Here is a 19,085-nt window from a genome sequence, read left to right on the forward strand (position 1 = left end):
GCCTATGTGTTCAGAACTTACCAGGATCACATCTATTCAAATAACTCACAGTGACCCCTTAAATTTCAGGGAAAATTGCTATTTCTCATACAGTAGAAAGCCAAGACTGCTGGGAGAGGAAGGGAAGGAAAAGGGAGAAAATGAAACATAAAGAAAATTAAAAAAAAAATAAATAAAAACGCCAAAAAGCAGAATCAATAAATAGCAGAATCAGTTTTTGTAATGGTGGTGGTTTTGTGTCTGGTGGGGGATTTTTGTGTGGTTTTGTTTGTTTGCTTGTTTTAGTTTTGTTTGGGTTTTTTGTTTGCTTCTTTGGTGTTTTGTTGTTTGTTTATTTTTACTAGGGTTTACCTGAGAATACCCCTGCATATACCCCTACATCCTTCAACTAGGAGGATGGCAGATAGGGTAGATCAAATGTTTAGGGAATGTAGGTCTGTCTGTCAACACATGCTGTTGCTGAGTTTGTCACAGTCTGTAATCATCTTAAGATCAGATTGTTTTCAAGTTCAAGAAGAGACTTGAAGACCAGCCATTCAGATTGGATGGTCTTAATCTCATTTCATGTGGAGATGAACAATTCTAGGTGATCTCTACATGAAGAAAGTTAGAATGTTGAGGGAATTGATGCAACTGATGAAGTAATGGAAGTCAAACTCAAGCCAAGCTTCTCAGTACTCTGAACAGACTCAAAGGTGAGAAGAGGCAACTCTAAGAGAAAGAAACTTTTTGCACCAGTTTGCTCTCTGCTTACTTGTCCAAAAGAAACCATACCCAGGTTATTAAGAATGGTCTCCAGGACGAGAAATATTGGGGGTTTTATGATTTATAAAAGTGTAGGTTGTCTTCCACGCCCCCAGGAAGTCTCCAAACTTTGTGTGAATAGAAGAAAATGATAAAGGTTTACTAAAATGTATTTCACTACCATGAATATTTTTTGTGCACTGCAATAGCTGACATAAGCAGCGAGGTTTGAACCACTAATGTACAATTCCATCTTTGTATCAGAGAAAATACCTACAAGTTTTCTATACAGGAAAAGTTAAAAAACTCATATTTTAAGGGGAATCATTTCAATAAAAATAAGTTTAAATGTAACTGCTGCAAGAAGAATATAAATCATAACATTTGAAGGCAAAGCAGACTTTCTAAACCAAACTGTTAGTTTAATATACAAGAATTTAAAAACCCAAAACAGGGCAGTGCAGGAAACATCCTGACTGATAAACTTCATCTCATACTTGATGATCACTACCAAATTAATTTGTAAGGATAGTCACTAGCTCCTGGACAAACTCTGTTAAATATGAGAAATAACTTTCAAAACTTTATAGCATAAACATATTTAGATTACTAATAAGTAAGTTTTATTACTGTATTTCCAGAGCTAACCATCTCAGCATACATAATCCATGAAGTAAGACTACCATATTTTAAACACTTAAGGATTACAGATGAAGCAATTGTTAAAAATTATAAAATCGATGGGCATATTTGCCCTTTAATTAATTAAGCTGTTGATGATTAGATTTTCTAAAAAATTTACCATAAATAATAAAATTAAATTGCTTTAATAAAATCCAACAGATCCTTAATCAATATGCCAACTGGATGGTCAGAGAAATGCATTAAATTGATTTGAAATAGTTTGCTTTTCATCAAAGTATATTGGCTTTTTCTTCTGTCTCCATGTTATTTTACAAGAACTTAAAATACCTTTTCTAATTATTTTCCCAATTTCCTCCAAAAATAAATTTGACATGGAGCATCTACATTTTATTTTTTTCTCCTTTTTAAACATCAATATTCCTTCTTATTGCCCTCTAGCTGTAGTGCTACAGCTTTAAGGTTACATAAATAATTACTGATGGATGAGAGTTTGGACACTATAAGAAAGCTTGTGCTAGGATCATTTACATATTATGATCCTCAGCTCCCCCAGTCTTTCCATAAAGTATTTAAATGTCCCTTATTAACTGACCTGCCTTCACCCAGTTCCAATATTCACAGGATATCTGTCTTATAAACAGCCTGGCATGACTGAGCTCACTGTAAAGTTTGAATTTGTTTACAATACAAGGTTTGTTTGCAATGTTGAAATAAGTTTACAACACACCCAGAAGCAGATACTACCTTGAGGGCTCTAACACCTGAGAATTGGAAAATTTTGCATGGGCCCAAGGCTTGTGTGTTCAGACACGACAATTGAAAGGTTCAAATCACTTGGAATTAGGTTTGAATTTAGAAAGTTATTTATTTTATCATATTTTTCAAACTAAATTATAAAATCTATAAAGTTTTAGAATCAAATGCATGAGATTCTATAGTAATATTTTTCAGAATTTCTGCAGAAATGCTGACATTTACTCTGCTAATGGAAGTTTGAAGAGCATAGTGAAAGCTATATCATTTTTTAAGATATCCTGAGAAATTTAGAAATTAAATCTAGCCAGAAAAGTCTTTGCTGTAAGTTCCTTCATTCCCCTGGGAAGAATAAGAAACTGCAAGGTGCTGCTCAAACCTCATTAAACATAACAGATGTTATTAAAACCAACTAATAAAAAATGTTGATAAGAAAATCACTCTGACATTTAGTTATGAACTTTCTCATGATAATGTAGTCTAAAAGTGGCCTTAATATTTTATGAGGAATGTTACTTTGCATTCACAGAAGACCTTTCTCAAAAGCAAATGAAATAGAGCATATCCGGGATGCTGTTTAAATACAATGTATTTCATAATGTAGTGTTTAATAACTGCAAGAACAATGTCTCAATTGAAATTCAGATTCATTGCTAATTATTGTGAGATTGCAGTTTCATCTTTGGGCCTTCCTGTATTTCTTGTGTATTTCAGTTATTAATCTTTTACTGTCTCAAATGATTTTCAGAGTAATGTTAATTTTGCAACCCGAAAGGCAGATAAATTTAATTGCATAGACCTCACTTTCATCAAACATATAATTTACAGTAAAGATGGTAGGTCTAGCACTGTCCTAAGTGATACGCTGGGGAGTAAGAGGGATAAAACAATTGCTGTTTTAGTCAAAAAACATATTGAAGAAATGGCATAAAGTATTACATTTCTCTAGTGAGAACATCATACTAGTTCCAGAAACGCCATTGATACATTTAGAAGTGGATGTATGCTACAGGATCTTTAAAGTGTTATTAAAGTGAAAAAAAAATTATAGAAGGTGATGTTATTATGGGGTGTTGTCTTCTTAAGATAACAAAAATAACACTTAATATGAGAAAATATTTTCGATTTTTTTTATTTTATTTTTTGGGCAGTCACAGAAAACACATGTGGAATAGGTAGCACAGGCTAAATGCCTTCAAATGGAATGATAAACCCCCCAAAATTTAGCACTTATTTTACAAGTAATTTCAAACAGGTAAACTTTGACATAGGAAGTGGGCAAAGGGTAACAAACAATGAATAATTTGAGTTAGAAAATTTACTACTTAAAAACTTGACTCTGAAGGAGTTGTGGGATCACTGTGAGCAAAACTGTATCCCAGTTCAAAAAGCAAAAACTGCAAAGCCTTTTGTCATAGTTACAAGGAGTTAAATTAACATGATCAGAGAGACCATCACATTACATAATTGGTCTGCAAAATATGAGAAAAAACGAAGATGGGTATGGAAATTAACTCCCAGTTTGTGGTTTTCTTGTCAACTTAAAGTGTAAGCTCTTAAAAGTTTTTGGTTTTTTGTTTTTTTGGTTGTTTTTTTTTTTTTTTTTTTTGGTTTTTTTTCTTTTTCAGGTACTCAGAACATGGAATTCAATTTACTCACTAGCAGCTACTTGGTATTGCAAAACAAGAAACACAAGCATTGAACAAATAATTCAATAATTTTCCAGTCTTACCTTTTAAGCCAAATTAAATTGTAGGTTTTCTATGTACTTTGATATCACAGTTCAGAAATTAGCCATCAATAAATTTATAAATTCATAAGCAAATACATATTACAAATTTATTGTTCGCAGACTTGTCCCTCCAAAAATATTCTAATTAATTTAAAATAAATTGTGTAGATATACTCATTTGTTATATTTAAAAGAAACATTGCAATTATTTATATGTATTAAACCCCCCTCAAAATACAAAAGATGATGGATTCTTTTTAACAAATGTTTCAATAATGTTTTTATCCAATAGGTTTATATGCAATGTCAAGTAATATTATTATGAAATAAATGCTGTCAGTTTGTCTTATTTAATTATTGTTAATTTATTAACCTGTAATTTTGTTTTGCATTTGGTGATCAGGATTCACGTGAAAACTTAACCCTCTAAAAGCTATAGATAAAATACCTTGTAAACACAAGCTCTCATTATGTAGGAGGAAAATAAGCATATGCAACCAAAATGAGGTGGTTAAAGTAGATGTAATAAATTAATCTGTACAGGATTCTATTCTTTCCATTAGTCCACACAGTACTCAGGACCTGTATATTAAGAGTAGCTACCTAGTTTGGAATTTTCTTTCAAATTTATGTAAGCTCCTACACCTTCAATATATTATATTATAGTAATCAATAAAGCATGTATAACTTTATCAAAAAGTGGCCTATGTACTTTCATGAAAATTTTGTACACAAATCCAAGTTTAAGTATATGAATTTTGAAATTAATAAATTAATTTTTTATTTTACACAAGCTGTATTTTCTATTTGATGAACTTCAAGACTTTTTGTTTATTCCCTTAATTGTTTGTGAATAGAATTGTACAGCTAGTACTTGTTTTTTAAAGGGAGGGGTTTTTTTCCTTTTAAAAAATCTAATCTTCAGTTTTCAGTCTCTGATATTAAAGCCTATAAAGATGCCACTAAAGTTTTGGAGTGAATTTTGTAATGAACAATTTTCTTTGACAGTACTTGGATTTTAAGCTTACATTATATAAGCAAATTACATACATTAAAATTACAAATTTAGGTAGATATATCCTGACCTGGAAGAAACAACATGACAAAAAAATTTCCAGGGAAAATTTTTGGAAATTCTGTACTTACACATACAACACTGTTCTGGTATCACCAACTTTCCCAGCATCTCCAACAGTAAGAGTATCATAGCCTCTTTCCAGTTCAAACTCTTCAAAAGCAAGCTTTATGACCTAATAAAATGAAGTAACTCATTTATTTCAAAACATATCCACACGTCATCTGATGTGTTCTAGTCTTAAAAAAATTATTTGGCTATCATAAATCAAGTCATGAGGCAATAATTATTTCAGTTCATCAAATTTGAATTTACAAAGGTACCTAGAAAGAACAGAAGTGAAGAAAATTCTATATTTTCTAATACCCGGAGGCAAGTCAATGCCATAATATTTTAGAGGTATCAAATATTAAAGATGCCAGTTACCCCTAACTGGTGATAATTGTTCATTATTGAAGCAGCAAATCCTCTTCTTTTACTATAATAGCTATATAAAAATTACACAGCATAGTACTGGAAGTGTATTAAAACATTCTCATCTGTTGAATTATACAATAATAAGATAGCAGGTATGAACTAGCAATTCATAAGAAGATGGAGGAGGCTGGTGCACAGAAATACAAAAGCAGAAATTTCTTTGTATAAATTACTAATATTAAACTATGATTCCACTCGGTGTCTAATCATAAATTGCCAAGAAAATTAGAAATGTATCTCAGAATTCTTTGAAAAAGTATTAACTAAAACTGCAATTTTACAAAATAAAATATAGTACGAAAATGGAATTAGGTCTGTATAAAAGAATACATCTAAGACAAGCACTTTTAGAGTTCAGTAACGGTAAGTAGTTGCAGCTTATATCTATGTACATATATATGGACATTGTACGTTTTTGTAATTTGATATAAAATTTTCTGCAGACAACTTGATATGAATGTGCAGGCACAGTGACTTCCCATAAAATTATTCATTTTATCTTTATGCTAACTTTTACACATATCCTTGGGTACACTTTCAGACAACTTCAGCCATTGCATGAAAATGCAATTAATTTTTCTTCTGTTTTGTGGTTAAAAACATCGTTTCGGTCAGATTTAAGCTTTCAGCCTCATCCTTAATATGCTGCTATTCTGGTAGCAACACATGAAAAAACAATGGTTTCCATCCACTTATGTTTATTTCTATGTGATTATCATGGCAGAATTAATCACAAACAAATTACAGTCCTTTAGAAAAGCAGCATCCAAGATAAGTTACTTGTCTTAACTTCCTCAGTATTAAAAAAGAAAGCCAGACAATCTCATTTCTCTCTGTTGGAATTGGAAAAGCCCACTATAATAAACTTCAGAGAAGAACTTACACTACTAGAGTAGGTGAGCCTTACATTGTACTATGTGACTTCAGCTTGTAACCCAAAGAAAAGACTGTTTTTAATAAAATACCCATCAACTTAAGATAGCATATTGCCTCTTTCTGTAAAGTCATGTCTTGCTTTTCAGAACTTCCTTTGCCATCTCTGCTATTTGTATAATTATGTTTTTTAAACTATGCTAAATTGACTCCAGGACTAAAACCTCTTGTATATTTTAAAATGTTAAAGAAAAGCTAAATGGTTCTAGGATATTCACTATTAACACAAATATCTGTGTAATTATTTTGACCGTAAGTCAAGAGGGTTTGTGATGTAATACAGGTTTTTCATGGCATATTTTACAGACCTGCCAGATTTTGAGACTGAGTGTAATGCATTATCTACATTTGCAAAATCACAGAATTATGGAATCATTTAGTTTGGAAAAGACCTCCAGGATCATCGAGGCCAACCTTTGATTCATGACCACCTTGTCAACCAGACCACAGCACTAAGGGTCACACGCAGTCATTTCCTGAACACCTCCAGGGACGGTGACTCCCTGGGCAGCCCATTCCAATGTTTAATAACCCTTTCTTTGAAGAAACTCCTTGTGATGTTCAACATAATCCTCCCTTAGCATAAATTAAGACTATACCCTCACATCCTCATGCATGGGAGAAGAGGTCAACCCCCACCTTGCTACAACCTCCTTTCAGGTAGTTGTAGGGGGCAATAAGGTCTCCCCTGAGCCTCCTTTTCTCCAGACTAAACAACCCCAGCTCTCTCAGCTGCTCCTCATATGACTTGTGCTCCAGATACTTCACCAGTTCCATTTCCCTTCTCTGGACACGTTCCAGCATCTCAATGTCTTTTTTATAGTGAGGGGCCTAGACCTGGATACAGCACTTGAGGTGTGGCCTCACCAGCACCGAGTACAGGGGAAAGAATCACTTCTCTGGTCTTGCTGGCCACATTATTGTTGATAAAATCAAGGATGCCATTTGCCTTCTTGGCCACCTGGGCACACTGCTGGTTCATGTTCAGATGGCTGTCGACCAGCGCCCACAGGCCCTTTTCCACTGGCCACTTTTTCCAGCCACTTCTTCCCAAGCCTGTAGCTCTGCATGGGGTTGTTGTGACCCAAGTGCAGGACCTGGCACTAGGCACCATGGAACCTCATACCACTGACCTCAGCCCATTGATCCAGCCTGTCCAGATCTTTCTGCAGAACCTTCCTACTCTCCATTAGACCAACACTCCTACTTGAGAGTTGCGAGTTTGCTGAGGGTGCACTCCCCCATATTCAGATCATCAATAAAGATATTAAACAGGACTAGGCCCAGTATTGATCCCTGGGGGACACTATTTGTGGGCTGGCTGCCAACTGGATATAGCACCATTCACCATCACTCTCTAGGCCAGGTCAGCCAGCCAGTTCTTAACCCAGTGAATAGTGAACCTGTCCAAGTCGTGGACTGTCAGCTTTTCTAGAAGAATGTCATGGGAGACAGTATTGAAGACTTTACTGAAGTCCAGGTAGACAAAATTCACAGTCTTTCCTGCATCCACCAGGTGGGTCACATGGTCATAAAGGAGATCAGGTTGGTTAGGCAGGACCTGCCCCTCCTAAATCCATGCTGGCAGGGTCTGATCCCTTGGTTGTCCATTGTTTCAATAATCACAAGAATTTTAGGCAATATGCTGCAGACAAATAATATACATTTCCATCTGCTCCTGATGGAATTCCTAGATTCTAGTATTATAGTATTTCTAGATTATATCAGTGCAAAATTTAATTCTTAAATCAAGACTAATAAAGCCAAAGAAAAGAAAAAAAAAAAAAAGAAGCAGGTAAGGAGAGCTGTTTCTGGCAAGAGAAAATAACAGTAAGACTTTTAATGTAATTTTTATTTTATATGGAAGAGGAAACTTGATAGAACATTCCATGAGAAAATATGGTAATGTATTATTTAAGAATGCTCCATTTGGTTAGACTCATAAAATGTTTTACATTGCAATTTAAAACCAAATATGAATGTTCACCTCTTTAATAATAAAGGAAGTTAGGAAAAAAAAAGTAATTCGATATAAACCATAAATGAAAGATTTAAGTTTCTGGTTAAGCATATAGGAAATACCAAAACAAACATTTCTTTATGGGAAATACATTGTGAAGATATATTATACACTATTAAAAAAAACCCTGTTATCTTCATTTCCATGATAATTGTTATTCTATGTTAACACATAAAATGTTTTGGAAAGACTTTCAAATGGCTGAGAGTTAAGAGGTCTATCTTAAATTTGTTGAATTTGACTCATAAAACATTAATTTTACCATGTAAACAGTTAGCACCTGGTCTATTCATTGCTCCTTCCTCAGCCAGTGGACAGAAAAGGGCATTTTTTTCTGTCATAAACCTCCTGACATGGAAAGAACCCACAAGGATCATCAAATCCAGCCCCTGGCCCTGCACAGGACAGCCCCAAGAGTCACACCATGCGCCTGAGAGCATTGTCCAAACGCTTCTTGAATTCTGTACTGAACTTGGTGTTGTGACCACTTTCCTGGGGAGCCTATTCCAGTGCCCAACCACCCTCCAGGTAAAGAACCTTTTCCTAATATCTAAATTAAACCACCCCTAACACAACTTCAGGCCATTCCCCCAGATCCTGTCACTGGTCATCACAGAGAAAAGATAAATGCCTGCCTCTCCTCTTCTCCTCACAAGGAAGTTGTAGATTGCAATGAAGTCTCCTTTCAGTCTCCTCCAGGCTGAACAGACCAAGTGACCTCAGTTGCTCCTCATATGTCTTCCTCTCCAGGCACTTCACTGTCTTTGTTGCCCTCCTTTGAATGCTCTCTAATAACTTTATATCTTTCTTATATTGTAGTGACCAAAACTGCAAACAACATTCAAGATGAGGCTGCACCAGCGCAGAGCAGAGTGGAACAACGCTCTGCCTCGACCGGCTGGCGATGTTTTGCCTGATGCCCCCCAGGACATGGTTGTTCCTCCTGGCTGCCAGGGCACTGCTGACTCAGATTCAATTTGCTAATAATCAGGACCCCCAGGCCCCTTTCTGTGGCACTGCTTTCCAACATCTCATTGCCCATTCTATATACACAAACAGGGTTGCTCCATCCCAGGTGCAGAATCCAACATTTTCCCTTGTTAAACTTCATGTGGTTGGTGATTGCCCATCTCTCTGATTTGTCAAGGTCTCTCTGCAGGGCCTCTCTGTCCTTGAGGGAGTTAACATCTCCTCCTAATTTCGTATCATTGGCAAACTTACTTAGTATCCCTTCCAGTCCTGCATCCAAGTCACTTATGAAGATGTTGAAGAGCACAGGGCCCAAGATGGAGCCCTGTGGAACCCCACTAATGACAGGTCACCAGTCTGATATTCCCCCATTACTATTACCTCCTGTACTTGACCCCTGAGCCAATTGCTTGCCCATCCTATGATGTGTTTATCCAGCTGCGTGCTAAAATTCCAGTAATACTAATCTGATCGTTACCATTACATATTCTTAATATGAACTGATTAAAATGAAGAAAAGAATTAATTTTCATTTAGAAAAACTGGAAACACAAAAGTTGCTTCCAAACCTATTATATTTCTTTCTGGATGATCAGTTACATTCTTCTTACAGAAGAATGATCCTATTTGCTTTTTGAAATGTATGAGACGAAATTACCTTATAAGCAATTCAGAATGATTACTTGTTATTAGATAAATAGACTCTGAAAGCAAACAAAAAAAAAGCTTAAAAATGCAAGACACCTAAAGAGGTACCTACAGGCAAGTTTTGCAAGTGAATTTCCTGTCATAATTACTTTCTCATTTCAAATATTTTCCTCTATGCTAGGCACTCCTACATTTTATGTTTCTGCTGGCATAATTGCTATTGCAAGTAAGGGAGAAAGGCAGCACCAGAGCTGTAAGAAATGACTGTAATGCCTGGAAGAAGCAGTAGGGTGCATGGCAATGTGACATCTCCAAAACGTCTAGGTGTGCATGTTCTTTTCACTACTAATAAGGCCTATTTTGTTATTACTTAAATATGTTAGAAATGTATGCATTCAGTATAGTAAATAGAATGCAAAAGTAAGAGCGTGAATTTTAAGATGCAAGAAGAAATGAGAACTACCTGTAAGATGTCTGTTATATTTACAAGAGATCAATCAAGCAAGTTCAAAAAAAATAAACACATATACTAGTAGAAATGTGTCTTATTCCAAATATATGAAGATCAGGGAAATAGAACTGAAGATCCTTGATTAAAAGTTTTAAAATTATAAGTAGAAAATGTGTTAATTATAAAGGCTTTTGATGAAAGCTGTTTGCAACTGTTACAGATTACTCCATTTCATTGACATCCTAGCTTCACATATATAATAGTATTTTCCTACTTTGCATTTCTCCACGCTTCTGTGTAAAATCTGAAAGTAACATGAATATTTCAGGGCTTTTTGACTCTGTCATTTCTTTTATAGACACTTCATGCTTAAAGAGACTTGAAAGTGAAAGAGGCCATTACTATCAGTACAAATACAGAAGGGCTGTTTTGTCTTTCAGATTCCTAAATATTTTTTTAAAATTTCTAGAAGAATGGAGCCAGATACTTAAATTAGTGCTTTAAAGCAAGTTTTGGAGGATCTATTTCACTTAAAAAGCAACGTAATATAGAAGCAATGTCAAAAGATATCACCAGTATTAGAGAATACATACACAAATCCACTATTCCTTAAAACTTCCAAAACTGTGCTCTTTCCCTAGCGCTTCCCTCTTACAGGGATGTGTCTTCAAGTCTTAAGAGTCACTGTAATTATGGACAAAATCCAGAGGAAGAGGGAACATAGAAAATTGACTACAAATAATAATAAAACTAGTTTACTCATGCACAAATTCTGTGGGCGATTAATTGTGAAAGATGGCAAAACTTTTTTTCATATTCCTTTAAAAAACAAGTTATTTATTTTGCCTCAAAGCCCTTAAGAGGTAAACCATTTATCACAGCAGTATTATTCATAATTTGATATAGGTACAGCTATAATTAATAAGATGCAAAATTAATAACTCATAACTCTCAGTCTGAAATAAGCTCCAACCAAAATAAAGTTTGGCAAAATAAAGTTTATGCCAAATAGAAGGGCCTGTCCTGTAAAATTTTAATTCCTCCAGTTTTTGTTGAGTGACAGAAAATTTATTGAAAACACTCAGATTATTCTGTCCCTTATTTTAAAGAAATGTTAAAGGTGTTTGGTACTATTGTTGTCCAACAACTGCAGTTATTAAAAAGCAATTATAAAAAGAAAATTGTTTATTTTTCAATATTGACATTATAATTTAGATTTCTCATTCTCAGGAATTTATTTTCCTTTTAGCCCCAGCTAATGACTTGAAAATGAGCCTAATAACCATACCTGGTAGAAATTAAATAAAGATAAGAAGGAAATAGCAATAATAATATATCATGTAACAGTAATAATGTAAAACAAAAGGTGTTGAGGCTGTTTTTAAAAAAAGAGAGAAAAAATAATATAATAATCACAAGAATAAAAGAAAAAATTTCAACAATTTGCTTTATAATGATTGCCCCATGCTTGAAACATTTCTCAGGTAAATAAATACAGGTTGTCTTTTCCCCCGTTGCTTTTCATTCTTTGGATTGCCTATGATAACAGGTTTCTGCATTCTCTACTTTGAATGTACTTGCCATATCCAACATACCCCTTCTTCTGCAAGCTGATTAAGGCCAAATAATTTGAGATATTTAGAAGAAAACAATAGAAATAATCTTAAGAAATAACAGTTAATTTTGTTTATGTAGTAAAGATGAAGAAGTGACTTGACACTGATCTTAGAATAGTCCAACAAGGAAGAACTTTCTGATAATGTAAATAGAAATTAAGAATGGGCATAGAGTGGCTGGAAGCTGAAATTAAAGAAAATATAGAATTAAGAGTAAAAATTAGAATAATAAAATTTTTGACTCTATGAAGTACCATTTCTAGTGGTAGCTGATGATTATGTAAAATAGGTCTATAACTAATCACATATTAATTTTAAATACATACACAGTAAGGCAGTGAACACATTATTAAACACAGTTTTGTTTCTTGTGTAGAGGGAGACATGTAAAAAAAAATCCCTTAATGATGACTTCAGAGTTAACAGAGCTGCCACAATCTGTTACTCAGTCAGAGAAGCAACTTGTCGCCAAGTCAGATTTTAATCTTCAGATATAGAGCCAAGACATCATGTCAAATTTCACTTTACCATCTTGAAAAATTAAGACATTTTCCTTCTTCTCTTTTTGGTTAGTTTGATATGTATACAAATATGTCATTTCTAAGTACAGAGAATACTACGAAACACTAAAATTTAATTTTAAAATCAAATACCACAGCCCAATGAATGTTTCATATTTATGTGAGCCATATTTTGAATGAATTATCAATCAGCTTGATTTAGATTTGAGAGATAAAATTAAAACAATAAAAAGCAGAATCATAAGATAAGATAATTATTTATATGTTCACACTAAAAGTTTGGAATTTATCACTTTTGGACAATTTTAGACAACTCTCTGATATAGCAGGATGATCTATTTCTCATTTTCTGCCAAAGGAAAATGCCAAATATATGGCTTTCATTTTTGCTCCTGCTGCTGCTCCAACTGTCAGTAGGAAACAAATATGGAAGTATAAACTTTAAAGAAACACGATACTTTTTTTTTTAACTGAACAACAGAAAAGAAGGTAAAAAATCATGTTTCTATTATTATCTTTACGTGCCATTCATGAAAAAGAATTCCAACTCTGCTCATATCTTTGGAAATCTTTTTCAAAACATTTTAAGCAGTTTTTCTAAAATGGTGAGTAGCACCCACTGATGAAAAAGACACAGCAATTATAAAAAATAAAGAAATACTTTTAGATTTACTGTTCAAAACAATGTCTGAAACTACTGTTCTTTAAATTTGAAAATGAAGTTAGTATTTGTTAAAAACAAGTTATACATAAACTAAGAATACATTAATTAGCAGAAAAGAACTCTGATTTAAATAAAGGCTGAGAATATTACTTATTAAATAAGCCTGTCGATTTTTTTAGCCTCAGAAATTTAAGCAGCAGAAACATACTTAGTTTACCCTCTTTAACTGTTGTCTTACTTCCTAAAATCTTTAAAGAATAGGTTAATTTTATTAATTAATTCAAAGTGCATATGAGGCTTGATACAGCACAAAAAGCAAAGGGCTACATGAAGAAGTTGTTAAGTATCAGAAGTGCACATTCATTTATATAGACACAGACTATTCCCTAGACAGAACCCTATGTAGGAATTTGGAGAGTTAGATCTCAGTTTTGCTATTATTGTGTAGTCCTTAAAATAATTAATTTCAGATCCTTGAAAATTACTTATATAACAGCATAATTCCTCAAGAGTTTTCTGATATTTTAATTCTTCTTACTTAAACTTCATGTAAAACATGAATAAAATATGATAAACATTCAAACTTCAGAAAATAAAAAAAAAAATCTAACAAATTCTATGCGTCCCAACTGTAACATCATTGTGCAACATTCACTGAGGAATTCTAACACCTTTTTAATGATATGTGAGCCAGTGGAATATCCAGGAGATAAAAGTAACAAAATAACAAAGCAGAATTTGCATTTGTGACCTTAAACAAAAAATTAATTATGGGAAATCTATATCCTTATAACCAAACTAAGTAGTTCCAAGTCCAATATTATTTTTTGGCTGAACATATTGGATAAATCCTATATTTCATGCATTCTATGTTATGAAACATTTTAAACATGGGTTCCTTCAGTACTTTCTCTCAACAGTAGCAGAAAGGTGGATAAGCATTGTTGAGAATGCATAAGCTGTTCTGTTTGAGAAGTAGAGTACTTCAGCTGTTGGTTTCTTGTTATTATGGCAAAACAGTTCCAAGGGCAGAAACTATTTAATTTAGAGGGTGATGTATCTTGGAATCACAATGTATTGTGCAAAAAGGCAATTGAATTGAGTACTGGAAAGTCTCCAGAGGTATAAGGAGATGCTTAAAAATTTATAGAAGGAAATGCCTTAGAAAAATATAATGTACCAGTGGAATTAATTTGCTAAAAATGTATACAATCTCAGAGTTCAACTACTGTTTAATGCTATTTAGAAGAGACTGGAAAAGTCTGAGCCATACTGAGCTGAATTACAAACTCTGATAAAGGAGGTGTGTTACTGTGCTAATAGAAGGTTGTATTTATGTAAACGAACTTTCAGAGGAAAAGTAAGCAGTGTGTCAGTTTATAGTGTATCTTTCTTTGAGCTAAATTCAGATGTCCACACTTAGATATTTTGTCTTATAAGATGTCTTTGCATCCTGTCTGACTTCTAACTGCCTCTCTAGAAGGACACGGATTTTCCTTGCACGGACATCTTGAATACCTGAGCATCTCATACAGTAATAGATACCTGAGGATGGACAAATGAATTGTGTCCTTTATGTACTGATGTGTTTGATGTAATAAGAAAAAGTGTGCTTCATATAGAAAAACCCCTTAATTAAAATCTTAAAGCATATCAACTGTTTATATAAAGATTGATGCATACGAGATCTTTTGTTATATACATGATAAGAATAAGGGGACTATGGCTGAATGTACACTCCTGTAATAAGTGTAGTAATATTGCATGGACATTGCATTGTCATGACACTAGGGTTTTACATAAATCTGGAGAGTTTTTAGATAATGCGATATACTAAAAAGTTTAAATCTACTGAGGTTAACTTCATTCTGAATAAAAAAGATGCAAATAAGTTTGCCCTGTGTCTAAATTTTGAATAACAAAAAGTTATGAATATGAAATTTCGGCATTCATATTAACAGATTAACTTAAATTAACTTTTTAAGTTCCCTTTTCCCCAAGTTTTTCATCCTACTATGTTTTCAAAATATACAACTACATGTCTGGTTGGCCCAAGTGCACTTCAAAAATAGAAACAAATTGTTTTGAATAATTCCCCTTATTATTATAATAATCAAAATTCAAGGCCAAAATTGTAGCCCTGATATAGTAAATAGAACACATAAGGATTTTCATGTTGAAATTTCCTCCTGTCACTTCAATGCATGAAAAGGAATTTCTTTTAATGTTTACTTCACAAATAAGTAAGTTTTTGGAAGTTTGTGTTTCATCTCACAAAATTACGTTTTTTGCAATAAATTCTAAATACAACAAAATTTAAGCAACCTTTATAATGCATATTTTTGAGCCAGAAAATAAATAAAAATTTAAACAAAACAAAACCAAAAGTACCCAAACCAAACCAAAAAAAAAAAAAAAAAAAAAGAAAGGAACAATCTTGTTATTTTGGAGAGATTTGAGTTACCTACAGTCTAGGAAATAGTAAGAATGCTAGCATGGGACACCAAATTTTGTAATTTACTGGCCATGAATAAATAACAAAGAAAGGAGCCATTAACTTCAGCCTATGAGAAGAACCCACATTCAAACAGTTTCTGATGAACTGTATCCCAAAAGAGGGACTGTGCACTGGATCAGGGGACATGACTGCATCCCACATCCCCACACCCCTGCACCACTCAGTAGAGTTGGATGTAGAAGAGTTAGATTTCAGAAAAAGCTTTTTAGTGTTGTTTCTCACATCCTACCGTATTTTTAATTTTAAATAAATTAATGTTCCCCACGTTGAGTCTATTTTGCCTAATTGGTGAGCAATCCCACTGTCCTTGCTTTGACCCATGAGCTTTTTCATCTTATTTTCTCCCACCGCCCTGATGAGGAGGGGGAGCAGGAGAGAAGCTTGGTGGGCACCTGCCAGCCAGCCAAGGTCAACCCACAACAACTATATAGGAGAATTGCCTTAATGTCATAAATTGGAACACTAAATCTAATAAGAATTAAGATATTTGCATTTAAATATAATGAATATTAATCTTATATTAGTGAGAAAACCAGTAATTTCTCCCAAAAGCCATAAAAATAATGACAGCATTGATAGTACTTAAATTTTGAGCCTTATTCAGCAATGCTTCTCATGGTTTAAATTTCCAAAAATAAAAAGCACAACACAAAACCTAATTACATATGTAACCTTTTTGGTAATAATAGTTTACCTACCCCAGCTTTAAAACTTAATCTCCCACACCTGAATGTACTTTCTCAAATCCTATACTTTTGTTGAAAATGTCCCTTGCATCTCAGTGATACTGAATATACACATTTTCATCCTGTGGCATGAGGAATATATGTATTAAGAGGATGTAGTAAATATGATTGACTTTAATGATCACAGGCCTGACTCTTGGATCATCTACCTTGATTTTACATCTTTGCATCTGTAAGCACTGGAGTAGAGCTGTTCTTGACCTGTATTTGTAAAAAGCATACCAGAATCAGTGAAGATGATCTCTGGTCATTAGTCTCAAAACCGTATGGCAATCTGCTCAGATATGCGAGTAAAAGTGCCCTGTAAGAATACATTTGGGCACAAACCATTATTTGGGTCTAATTCAAATTATAAATTAGTAAACAGAACAGTTTCTTTCAGTTTGCATCAAATGAGGAGTTTATGTAAAAACTCCATTAAAATGTAAAGAGAATAATAGCTGCAATTTTCCCTCTGCAATATTCTATCACTTGCTTTTAAATCAGGGTAGAACATATAAATAATTTACTCCAGAAAAAAATAAAAATAAAAATTACTTAATAGCAAAATGTTCTGTCAATAAAATAATAGGGGGGAAAAAGAGAAAAAAATGTCTTTACAGATGTATTTCAAAGACTTTTAAACCAGTTTTAAATGTTATCTTGCTTCCAAAGATGTGCACACACTTTCTTTCTTCTTGAAATTCTTATCAACTTTGAAACATGAAGATATATTGGCTAGAAACTTAAATACAATGTAAAACATATTTCAGACAAGTTGGATCAATGACTAAGCAAAGTAGGTTTTAAGATATGAGAACAGTTTCAATTTGACTAGCATGTCAATGAAACCTGCAAATCAAAGAGCCTTAGGTGGAGTTACAGATTTCCTTTTGCCCTTTCTAGCTAATTAAAAAAATAGTGTTCTGTTGCTCTGCAATTTCTTCTTTTGTTTATATAACAAATTATAAGCATAGCATGCATTTATTATATTTAGCATAAATTCTGAGACGTGTTATTTTATCTCAAAGAAGTGCAGAATTTGTAAGGCAGTTTGGCTTGGAGGGAGCACTGATTTGTATAAATCATGTTCAGGTATAATCTTCAATAAAACTGATCTATCTTGAACAGCAATAACAGCATTGTATCAAAGAGCTTGAGAAAATATGACAAAAATGTGTCCTAGCACCTTAGAATAAAAGCAAATCACAAAATATCCCTGAAGGCTAGAACTTGTTCTTAATACTTGACTGACAAAAGGTATGAAGTCTTTAAAATCTGAAATGAAAATGAAAAAATAATTTTATCAAGACAAATGAAAACAAGTAAAATTTAAAGTGGAATAAATTTTGTTCTTTGACATCTACGCTTAATAACATATTGGTGACCTTTTTTAACTTAAGAAAAGAACTTAGAGCAATATATGTAATACGGACTTTGTTATCAGGCATAGCATAGCACAGGACAGGTGTAGGATAGGTGTGGAATAGATAAAGGTAGAATAGAATAGAATAGAATAGAATAGAATAGAATAGAATAGAATAGAATAGAATAGAATAGAATAGCATAGAGTAGAATAGAATAGAATAGAGCAGAACAATAGAAAAATACCTACAAGGGTCATCAAGTCCAACTGCCTGACCACTTCAGGACTGACCGAAAGTTTAAAATATGTTATTAAGGACACTTTTCAAACCCTTTTAAACCCTGACAGGCTTGGGGCATAAATGTTTCCTGATGTCCAGTCCAAACCTCCCCTGGCACAGCTTTGAACCATTCCCACAGGTCCTACCCCGAATGACAGGGAGAAGAGCTCAGCACCTCTCTCCACTTCCCCTCCTGAGGGAAGGATACTCTTAAATGATAAAAACAATAATAAAAGATCTATGATATGAACTGTCCAATTCTGCCAAACATAGACATTAATAGAAGAGCAGTATCTTAAAACTTTACTTATTTAAGACATAATACTCCAGGCTCAATTGCCTATGCACCTTAAAAGAAAAATATGAAAGTGGAGAGGCTCACTAATAGTGTCAGGAAGAAGATATTAGTTTAACATATATCATGTTGCACATATTGTTTTATATTGAAATAATCTTAATGATTATGATTTTGAAAATTATAACTGTAAAATTAATTTGGATTTTATATAACTATACTTTCTTTTCTCATTAAATATGTATTTTAAGTACAAGTTAAAGAAAATTGCTTCAATATGTGAAGCAAAGGGTTTTCTCCAGTGTAGAAACCTCCCTTCTACAAAAATAGTTGTGTTCTGTGAAACACAGTGATAAAGAACAAACCAAAAGATGTTTAGATCTTCTGTTTTGTTTATGTTATCAGTTAGAAATAATCTTTCACTTATCTATTTCCCTGTCACAAAATGTTTTATCTAGATAGTATAAAGAATTTTATTAATATTTCAGTTACATGAAATCACAGAACTTTAAAAACCAAACTAAAATAATGAACCCAGAAGCACCACAACATACCTAAAAATCCAAACAAATAAAGAAATCAGTCAGAGTCATCGGAAAAAACTATAAGCTATGCCATTGCATAGCACCCAAGTGTTGTGCTATGGTGTGTGA

The 19,085-nt window shown here is 33.4% G+C and overlaps 1 protein-coding gene across 7 annotated transcripts in view; it reads right to left on the reverse strand.

Moving 5' to 3' along the window:
* The window catches only part of CSMD1 (CUB and Sushi multiple domains 1), a 1,090,193-nt gene that overhangs the window by 284,196 nt on the left and 786,912 nt on the right, over positions 1-19,085 (reverse strand). For all 7 annotated transcript variants that reach the window (XM_017814555.1, XM_017814556.1, XM_017814554.1 and 4 more), the window contains one exon: positions 5,021-5,124. In XM_017814555.1, coding sequence (XP_017670044.1) covers positions 5,021-5,124 — 104 coding nt within the window. The remainder of the gene's footprint in view (positions 1-5,020; positions 5,125-19,085) is intronic.

The sequence above is a fragment of the Lepidothrix coronata genome, unplaced genomic scaffold (genome assembly GCF_001604755.1).
Source record: "Lepidothrix coronata isolate B3197 unplaced genomic scaffold, Lepidothrix_coronata-1.0 Scaffold45, whole genome shotgun sequence".
Classification (NCBI taxonomy): domain Eukaryota; kingdom Metazoa; phylum Chordata; class Aves; order Passeriformes; family Pipridae; genus Lepidothrix; species Lepidothrix coronata.